The sequence below is a fragment of the Petaurus breviceps genome, unplaced genomic scaffold (assembly GCF_028583685.1).
Source record: "Petaurus breviceps papuanus isolate PSGF00001 unplaced genomic scaffold, PetGlider_PUasm1.0 90925, whole genome shotgun sequence".
Classification (NCBI taxonomy): Eukaryota; Metazoa; Chordata; class Mammalia; order Diprotodontia; family Petauridae; genus Petaurus; species Petaurus breviceps.
Window position 1 is genome coordinate 11,746,322 of NW_027187380.1, and position 10,842 is coordinate 11,757,163.

Sequence of the window (10,842 nt, forward strand, 5' to 3'; positions counted from 1 at the left end):
CACACACACACACACACACACCCTCTCTTTTTCTCAGTTTATCCTGCACTTCTGTCTACTTTTCTTAAGGTTGTACTTCAACTGAAATGTTACTGGCAGATGCTTTGTGATAATATTCTGGGGCTTGTTTGAAACATTCTTTCTTTACCTTTAATTATCCTTTTCAGATTAAAAAAAGAACAAGAAAGGGGTCTTTTAAAAAAAAGTTTTTTATAATATGAAAGCTTAACCTATCAATTCTTATTTTATTTTTAATCCTTTAATACTAACTTAATTTTGTTTCTCTCTTTCCTTCCTTCCTTCTCTTCACCCCCTGCAAATGCTAAGCTGTCCTTCTGTGGGTAGGATTAAGAATGCAGTCAGACTTGCCTTATTTTATAGTACTTCTTTACCTTACCACCTTCCAACAATTTTTGTGGACCAAGGAAGACAAACTAGGCACTGAATGTGCTTTAGAAGCCAGGGGGTATCTCCAATCTAAGGGCACGTTCCTAGGGTATTTGATTTTCCTTTTTATTGACCAACCTAAAAAAAAAGTTTAGAAAATGATCTTGAGCTGTAGAAAAGCACATCCTGGAGTGTTTCAAATTGACCTAAAATTGATTGTTTCAGGGTTTAAATAGAGCACAAAATGCTAGACCTTTGGTTTTCCTATCTTTATGTCATGAGCTTATCCATGTTTCATCTCTCTCACTTGGAAAAATGGACCAGCAAGACCGTGATGCCTTCTTCTGCTACCGGCCAGTCTGTTTGTTGTTTTTTGGAAGACCTAGGCTTAAATGGTGTTGTCTTTAAGGCATATTGGCAAGATGCCCCCCCCCCCCCCCCGTGGGGTTTTGTTATTTATTTTTGCTCTCTTGTCCTTTCATTAGTTCCCTTGATCTTGAAGATAGATTTGCAAAAAAATAGTGAAAGATCCCTAATAAAGGTAAGACTTCCTGTTTAGAAGATAGTTCTGCCTCACCCTGCCCTACCCTGCTCTGCTGTGCCCTGCCCTAACAAAATCATTAGTAGGACCTCTCAGGAATAGTAGACTCTGATTCACCTTATATGTGGGTGTTTTGAAAATATAACTAGTCAATTAACTCTCATTTCTCTCATCTTTTAAGGTTACCATTAAACATTCATTGAAGCTTAGAATTTTGATGGAGCAGTCAAAATTATCTTAGGTCGTCCGCTTATTCAAAGTGATTATTAGATGACAGTTGGCAACTAAACTATTTAATCTGAATTTTTACTTCTCAGCCCTGCCCTAGCCTCTTGTTGACACAAGCATAGAGGATATTCTTGTTAAGCCGGTAAAACAAAACTTTACCTTTTCTCCCTCTGCACCTCATACCTTTCCCCAACCCCTAACACCTATCTTAAAAAGGCCGCACAGCTTTTTGTTGGTGTCTCTGGTTTCACATCATCTCCGTTTCCTGATTCTTCCACCATCCTCCTCCTTCAGAGAAGTGGGAAAAGCCTAGCTCCTTCTTCTAAAAATGGTGTGTTGGCATATTTTTTACATTGTGTAAACTGATACAACATTTCCTATATCCTGCTAATATCGATTTTTGTTGTTTTTTAAACAATGCTAAACCTCTTAAGGGCGGCTAGGTGGCGCCATGGATACAGCACCAGGCCTGGAGTCAGGAAGGACCTGAGTTCAAATTCACCTTCAGACATTAACCGTGTCACCCTGCCTGGTCAAATCACTTAACCCTGTAGGCCTCAGTCTCCTCATCTGTAAAATGAGCAGGTGAAGGAAATGGCATACCATTCCAGTATCTTTGTCAAGAAAACCCCCAAATAGGGCCACACAGGGTTGGACGTGATTGAAATGACTGAACAACAACCAAAAAAAGCCCATTAATAATCCATTAAAAACTACTACAAGCTTGCATAATTCCAGGAAATTTTTTAGTTGGCAATATTTGGTCAATGGGTTTGATTAATAAATAATTGGAAAGCACTTAGCTCTGGAGTGAGAAATAAAATGCATAATGTGCAAGGTATACTTCTCCAGTGTTTCTCTTGGTTAACTTTGACTGTTTGCCTTATAGATTTAAATAAGTAGGATGCATTCCAGTGGGCCTTTAGGTTTGGAAAGATGGCTCAGATCTCTTATTATCTGTGACCAAAACTCTAGTGAGTTCTAAGTAGGTGAAGCATGTTTATGATTGTGTTATTTTTTTTTAATTAGCAACTAGGAAATAAACCTTATTGTTCTTAAAAGAACTATGTTTTCGTTTTTTTCTCCCTCCCACCTTTTAAATGAGTGGACTGTCCTCATTTTTCCTATAGAAATGTTTGTGGAAGGTCAATTGAATGTCAAATGGCTTTTAAAGATTTTATATCTAGTTTCTATGGGAAGTCAAATACCGTAATGGAATGTTGTTTCTTTTCATTTCACAGCAGGTCTGCCAGTAATACAAGCCCTGCTTCTTTCTCCTTTCTTCTCATTCCTATCTTCTCAGTCAGATTCTTTAGAATAGTAATGTGGTTTGGCAGGGGTTCACTTAAAGAAGCACTTTTTCATTTGCCCTATAGGTGTTTAGCCAGGTTACATGCCCAGCAGTGCTGCTGAGAATGCTCCCCTAATCATCTTTCTTGCCTGTCCATGTAGTCATCCAGCAGGGGTCATATCTTCAATCTGCTTCATTTCTATAGTCAAGAAGAATTTACTTTGCTGACTGACAATATTTCTCCCTTATTTAGACCTAGGAAAGAAGTATAGAACCTCAAGGCTTGTTGCTGTATTAGAAATGAGTAATTGTGCTCACAATACATAGTTACTGGGTATAGTCTGTATAAAGGCAGGGGCAAGAAAGAAACAGACTTCTTCAGGCTACAGCAGGGAAACTTAATATATCCTTATAAAATATTCAGTTGAAAATTCTTTTCATGTACATGTAAGGGAAATTACATTAAGCTTATCCACTGAGTCCCATGAAGACTTCAGTCTGTTGTTCACTCTTTCATATTTATAACCATTTCAAGGCAAATAGGAACATTGAGAAGACAAATTGTATATAATATAAAACCGTACCAATTGAAATGACATTTCTAGTTGGTCTAATGTATGTGTTTGTGTGAATTAATCATAGAGTTCTAAAGCTATTTGTTCTCTGATTACTATCGTGGTTGTCTTGAAAAGCTTGTTTGTGTCTCCAATTTTTTATTTAGGCTGAAAGTGAAGAAACCAAGGAACGTCTGTTTGAGTCCTTGCTTAGTGAATGTCGGGATACTATACAAGCTGTCCGGGAAGAGCTCAAGCCAGATCAGGTAAAATAGCAGAAAACCCCCTCCAACATGTTTTCCTATATTGACCTCTTAGTACATGCAACATACTGTATATTTCTTTAGCATTTAGAATCTTCATTTATCCTAGTACACGTATTCTCTTAGCCTCTGTTTTGCTTTACTTTATGTTCTATACTGTCCTTCACTCCGGCTTCAACTGTCATCTCTCAACAGTTGACTTTCCAGATTTAGATTTCTAGCCTTGAATATATTACCTCTCTGTTTCTGTTTAAAAGGACCATGTTTTGGGGCGGCCAGGTAGCACAGCGAGTAAGAGCACCGGCCCCAGTGTTGGGATGACCTGGGGATCGAATCTGGGCTCAGACACTTCGCACCCACCCAGAAACACCTGGCCGTGTAACCTTGAGCAAGTTACTTAAACCCCAATTGCTTTAAAAAAAAAAAAGTACCATGTTTTTCTAATCAGTAAAGCTCACAACTTCAGCAGCATTTATTTTCCTTTTCTCTAACTTTCTATATCTAGTTGATTACCAAGTCTTGATTCTTTTTTTTTTTTTAATTTTTTTAATATTTTGTTTTAATCAGCCAAGAGGCACCTTCTCATCTCATCCTCATGTATAGTTGGTCAAAACAAATTTCCACACTGGCCACGTCCAAAAAAATTTTGTATTATTCTGCATTCTGAGCCCTTCACTTCTTTGTCAGGAGGTGGGTAGCATGTTTCAGCATTAGCGTTCTGGAATCCTGGTTGGTCATGACACTGAGTTCAGCACAAAAAGATTCCATCACATTTATATCCCTCAACTTCCCATTCTTTGCCATCTCAAAAAGAGCTATGAGGTATTTTTTGTACATCCTTAGAGTTTATTCTCACTGCCCCTTCTTCCCTGTTTTTTTTCTTTCCTATTTTCTTGTTTTCTTTCCTTCCTATTTTCCTGTTAAGCTAAATTTATTTCTTACCCACCTCTTGTGTTTATGTGTTTCTGTGCTCAAATATATGCACATGTGTGTATTCATTCTTCTTTTAAACAGTTCACATAAAAGTAAGATTCAGGTGTCACTCCACACCACCTCATCTCCTTGTTTGTGGCTGCTAAATTGTATGTGATACTGACTGTGGCTCCTTAGTTCTTGAATTCAAGCTTTCTTTTTGGGTACTTGCAGAATTTTTATTTTGAGCCAGAAGCCCTGGATTTTGACTATGATGTTCATGAGAATTTTCATTTTGAGGTTTCTTTCAGAGAATAACCAGTGAATACCTTCTGTTTTTACTTTGATCTCTAGTTCCAAGCAATCTGGACAGTTTTCTTAGATTTATTGAAATAGGATGTCCAGGCTTCTTTTTTGGTCATGGTATTCAGATAGTCTACTGAGTCTTAAATTTTTTTCCCCTCTATCTATTTTCTAGATCAATTGTTTTTGCTGTAATTTATACCTTAAATTTTCTCCTATCTTTTCAGTCTTTTAACTTTATTTTAATATTTCTTGTTGCCTCATGAAGTCAATGGTTTCTATTTAGTCCATTTGATTTTCAGGGAGTTTGTTGCTTATGCCAGGCTGTTCTCTTTCTAATTCTTTCTTCTATAGCTCTCATTTCTTTTTCAGTTTTTCCTTAGGCGTTCTCATTCCATTTATAAATAAATTTTTTAACTCTTACTTCATCTCTTCTAGGAATTCTAGTTCAGTTTGTAGATACTTTGGAATCATTCTCTTCTGCTTTTGTGTCTTAAGTATTCCTGCTCAGTATGGTGCTTTTTTTTGGTTTGACCATTCTTCTAGCCTACTTCTTGATTTGGGACTTGATGTTAGGGCTGGACTCTGCCACACTTCTAGAGGGAAGGTCTGGGCTAACCCTGTTACTGCTTTCATGGGATATGGATTGTTGTGTTATTCAGGATTTCAGGGACAATCTGAATCCTTGTAGGCATTGTGTTCCCAAAGGGATCTGATCCAAGGCAAAGTCTCATTGCTGTCCCTCTTGGTCTGAACCCTGCAAGTTCCTAACCTAGGTTTGGGTCTGTGCAAGAGTAGACTGCTGCTAGAATCTATTACTATTAGCCAGCTGGAAAACTTTATTGATTCAAAGTGTCGGAACTGTAGACTCTGCTTCAACCTGCTTTGGTTATTCCTCTGCAGGCTGGGCTTGATGTGACAGTGAGACCCTGGTCTGAGTCACATCATTACTGCTACTATCTTCTGAATTTATTCCTTTTCCAGTATAATACCCAGGAACTGGGAAAGAAAGTGACATTGTTGAGCAGTACACAGGTCCCCTTCTTACTCCACTCTGTATCTGTGACCCAAGATTATATAATGAATGACAAAGCTACCAGTTGACACCTGTCCCTGTTGCAGCACCCTGGTCTGGGTGTGCCCCAGTATGGGTCTGGGACCTCCCTGGGTGTTGGAGTGCTCCACAGTGTTCTTTCCCTAACCCCAGCATCTGTAGACTCCTAGATTTCTGCATCAGGATTTGGTCTGGTGCATTTTATTTTTTTGGAGGAGTTGTGGATGGGAAATCATCTGCATTGTTTCTTTCTATGCTATCTTAGCCCTGTCTTCCTGTTGATTCTTAAACATGTTTCAATCTCATACCTGTTAGAGTTTGCTAACTGAACTTCTTGTCTCTGATTTCTGCATACTGCAGCCTATGATGAAGCAAAATGAATCTTCTACTACTTTTTGACTGCCATGTTATACTGTTGACTGACACTAATTTTGTAGTCTGCAAAAAAACCCTAGATCTTTTTTTTCAAACATGAAGTCTTACCTAGCCATATTTCCCCCACCCTATATTTTTATATATGACTAAAACCAAGTGTACAACTTAAGATTGTTATTAAATATTACCTAAGCATATTTGGCAGATTTGTTCTAACCTTTTTGGATCCTGGCTCTGTTTGTGTCACCATAGGTATCTCTCACAGTTTTGTGTAATCTGAAAATTTGATGGACATGACATATAGGCCTTTATCCAAGTCATCAGTAAAAATTAAGAACTAGAACCATGGGACACTCTACTAGAGACTGCTTTAGGTTGACATTAGTCTATTAATCAAATTACTACTTAGGTCCCAAACCCATCCATCTCACAGTGACCTACCAGTTTGTCAACCTTGTCATACTCACAAAGAAACCCTTTAATGATATATTACAGAATTTTGGTCTTGGTTTTCTCATGTCTGCCAGTCTTATGGGTGTGAGTTGGAACCTCAGAGTTGTTTTATTTTGCGTTTCTTTTAATATTAGTGATTTGGAACATTATTTCATATAGGCATTGATAGCAAACCTTGCTTTTGAGAATTGTCTGTTCATATCCTTTGACTACTTACCTATTAGAGAATGACTTCTGTTCTTATGTATTTATATTAATAAATTGCTTAATATTTTAAATGGAAGAGTTGGGAGAGGTGACGGGGAAGGCATTCAGGGCATACAGAAGAATGTAAAGAAAGACATGGAAAAAGGAAAGCACGGGACATCTGAGAAATAGAAAGAATACAACTTTCTATGTATACAACATATAGCATATATTGGGGATTAGTTGAAACATAGCTGAAAGTGTAGATTGGAGCCAAGTTGTAGAATGCTTTGATTGTTGGGCTTTGTAGCTTGAATTTCATTAAGTTGATTGCAGAAAAACAATGATACTTTTTTTTTAACATGTTAAGTAACATGTTGAGAGATGTACTTTAGGAAAATAAATCTTGCAAACTCTGCAAAAATGGATTAGCAGTGGAAGAGACACTGAAGGTAAGGACACTTGTTAGGAGCCTATTACAGCAGTCCAGGTGAGAGGTAATGAGAGACTGGGCTAAAATGATAGCAGTGGAAATAGATACGAAGACAGACATTTCAGAGGTAGAATTAAAGGATTACTGATTAGATTTAAGATTAAGATGATTGATTAGATGAAAGAACAATGTTTCAAGCTTGGGTGACTGGTAGAATGATGTTGCCATTGACAGAAATGGTTTAGGGGAAGTCAGGAGGGTTATATTTTGGCGGGGAGATGAATATTCTTAGTTTGAGACATGTTGTATTTAAGGTACTGGTGGGTGAGACATGCAAGTAGAAATATCCAGTAAGCATTTGGAACTTGGAAATAAAAATCTAAAAAGGTCAGGAGAGAGATAGGAGATGGAGATAAGGCCTTGGGAGCTATCTGTAGAGAGGCAGTAGTCATGTCGTAAAGTGCATGAGATCACCCAGGGGTAAGCATAAAGACAGAAGAGAAGACCAAGACCTAGTCTAGCTGGCTGTGCCAGGGCCTCTGGGTCTGGCAGGCCTTTCTAGTCTGCTGCTTTAGGGCTGGAGGCTTCATCACTGGACCATTGTGCCACAAAGCCTCAGTTGCTGATCTGTGGTGGGGCTGGGGACTTCCTTCTTGCTTGTCCAGATACCACCTAGGCTGAGCTGTGCTCCCCTTTTACCCAAGTGAGACAGACCCTTCCTGCAGTTCTTTTAAGTTATCTTGGGTTGGACAGTTGTTTTACCCCATCCTTTTGTGGATTCTATTGCTCCAGAATTCATTTTGAAATATGATATAAAATAGTTTTGAGGGAAACTGGGGAGACTCAGGCAATTTCCTGCCTTTACTCCACCATCTCGGCCCATATCCCACCTTCTGCAGAACAGCTTTCTCAATTCACCTTGATGCTGGTGCCTTTTCTCTGAGATTAGCATCCATCTTCTCTGTGTATATCTTGGATGTACAATATGTGTGTAATTATTTAAGGTTGTTTACCCCATTAGAATGTGAACTCCTTGAGGGTAGGAACAGTATTTTTGCCTTTCTTTGTGTCTTTAATTCTTAGCACAGTGCCTGTCATACAGTGAGCACTGCATAAGTGCTTATTGACTGACTAATAATAGCCCACTCTTTATGGCTTATAAAATGCTTTCTATATATAATTTTACTTGATCCTCACAACAGCCCTGTAAGTTAGGTGCTATTATTATCATCTTCATTTTACAGAAGAGGAAATTTAGGTTCTGAGAAGTAGTGTGACTTGTCCAGGGTCACATAGCTAATAAATGTTTGAGGCAGAATTTGAATTTACTTTTCTCTGACTCCAAGTCTAGTAACCTGTCAGCCAGCTAGGACAGTGCAGTGAGGTGCTAATAAAAGAAACTTATGTAGTGGAGAGAAAGCAGGGGTGGTCATTAAGTGTCAAATACTAAAAAAAACATTAAGGGGAATGAAAACTGAGAAAAAGCTATTGATTTTTGTCTAGTAGCAATTACTGGTAACTCAAGAGAGCAGTTTCAATAGAATGGTGGGAATAGAAAGCATATTACAAAGGTTGACAAGCTAGTGTCAGTGAATGGAAGAAGGTAGATGTGGTGCTGACTTGAGAGGTGACAAAATCAAAGGAATATTTGGAGAAAGATTGTTTTGTTTTGATAAAGAGGAAACCTGAGTATATTTGGGATTCAGAGAGGAAAAAGATTGGAAAATACACAAGATAGTGAGGCAAGGAAGGAATAAGATTGGTGTAATAAGGACCTACAAGAGGTAATCTAGGGTGGGATTGAGAACACACATCCAAGAGAAGGAGCTTGTCTCTTGTGAGATTAGAAGAAAGGAAAAGAGATGGGTGAGGGTACAGAGAAGTGTTGAGGTTTGAAGTTTCCATGGAATAGCCTAGATCTTTTAGTTAGATTTTTGAGGAAATTAGAAAAAGGTTTTGAAGGGGGACATGTTCTTCATTTTACAGATCCAGAAATTAAATGATGCATCCAAGAACACACAGCTTTGGGAAGCAATAGAGAATCAGCAGGAGATCAGTTACTTTCCCAGCAATAGCGAGAGTCCATCTCAAGTTAGATAGTGTGATTTTGTAGTGGAGCCAATTGACTAGAGTTCATGATCTCCTTCCAACAATGTTTGGCAGCCTGGGATCAGGGAAATCAGATAATGAAGTTGCCTAGGTTTGGAATTTAGTAATGTCGTTATGTCAGAATATGAATGAGGAATTCTAGGATGCTAAATGAGAGCATTGTGTGAGAGCATTGTGAAATGGCTGACTTTGGAACATAGAATGTGAAGAGAAGTGGAACTAGCTGGACCAGTGAAAGCATTAGGAGTGTTGGTAAGAATGAAGACTAATACGAATTTCAGAGTCCTTAGAAGTAGAACAGTTGTGAATAATAATATCTAAGATACGGCCTTGTATGTCAGTGACTGAAGTGCTATGAATGTGAAGTTCATTGAAAAGTCCATTGGTCTGAACTTGGTGGCACACACCTCTAATCCTTGCTCCTGGGGGCCACTGAAGCTGGTGGTGTTGCTTGAGTTATGGCTGCAGTAAGGCTAACACCAATCATGTATTCACACTGAGTCTGGCCCAGATTTGGTGAGCTCCCAGGAGCAGAGGACTGCCAGGCTGCCCAAGGAGGAACCAACCAGCCCAGGTTAGGGTAGATTAAAGTTTCTGTGCTAATCAGTGTTAGGATCAGACTGTAAGTGACTACAGCACTTCTAGCAGGGTGATATCGATAGAAGACCCAGTCCCCTCTCCCCAACCACCACCACCACCAGATGCCCTCAACCCCCCCCCCCCCCCCAAAAAAAAGGGCAAGAAATATGTCAAGTTTGAGTCCAGGACATCTAAAGGGTCGTTAGTATTTATCATTGTATTCTAAGAGAGGGCTGGACCATAGTTAGAGTCATTTTGAGGAAGGTGGGAGTGTCTTGGAAGTTGGTGGATGACTAGATACATGTTACATTTTTTTTATCTGCCTACCCAAGAAAGTCACCCCATGGTCCAGACCCATTTTTCAAGTGTCCATTGCAACTGAGTGACCAACTATTTCCAATGTATATCTTTTTTTCTGATTAATATTAGAGCTACTGTAGTATACTAGATTCTATTGTGTCTGGTATTTGTATATCATATCATTGAGTGTGATCAACACAGCTATCAAAGGGGTTGCAATTTTGATCTTATGATCTTTCCAGTAAGATTGGGAACAACTGTTCTACCTGATCCCTTTTTTCTAATTTTTGTAGAAACAAAGGGAGAACAGCCTTGATGGAGAGTCTGGGAAAGTGTCTAATTTGCAATACCTACACAGGTAGGAGGTGTTTCTGAAATTGGGGCAGGGCAGGAGGGGAGTTACTAAGGTTAGTTTGCTACTTTTGGAAGCTTCTCTTCTATACCTGCTATTAGGAAACGTAACTACTTAAAGCCAATGCTTATGGCTTATGTCTAGTGAATAGGAAATATTCTCAATCCTCTTCTTTCCATTCCATTTCTTTCCCTTAATACCAAGTTTCGCAACAGTGGCATTTATGTGAACTTTCAGAACTCAGAATGACTTTCACTGAGCATAACTTGAGCTGCTATATGGTGCCTTCTAGCTACCTGACTTTCATCAAGCTGTCCACTGCAATCAAGCGTAATGAAAGCATGGCCAAGGGTCTACAGAAGGCACTGCTGCAGCAGCATTCAGAGGATGACAGCAAGCGCTCTCCTCGGCCCCAGGACCTGATCCGCCTCTATGACATCATCCTCCAGGTGACATTTGAGATGAGAAGGAAGACCCCAACCTTCAGGGGCTCTCTGGGTTTGTTGGACAAAAATATAGCAT

At 39.1% G+C, this 10,842-nt stretch overlaps 1 protein-coding gene across 5 annotated transcripts in view; it reads left to right on the forward strand.

Annotated features, from left to right (window-relative positions):
* The window catches only part of SRP68 (signal recognition particle 68), a 53,226-nt gene that overhangs the window by 27,969 nt on the left and 14,415 nt on the right, over positions 1–10,842 (forward strand). For 3 of the 5 annotated variants that reach the window (XM_069076327.1, XM_069076329.1, XM_069076328.1), the window contains exons 9-11: positions 3,169–3,267; positions 10,262–10,326; positions 10,613–10,769. In XM_069076327.1, the coding sequence (XP_068932428.1) occupies positions 3,169–3,267; positions 10,262–10,326; positions 10,613–10,769 (321 nt within the window). Of the gene's footprint in view, positions 1–1,363; positions 1,488–2,534; positions 2,622–3,168; positions 3,268–10,261; positions 10,327–10,612; positions 10,770–10,842 lie in introns of those variants that run through there. The other 2 variants (XM_069076332.1, XM_069076331.1) reach the window with 2 other exon arrangements.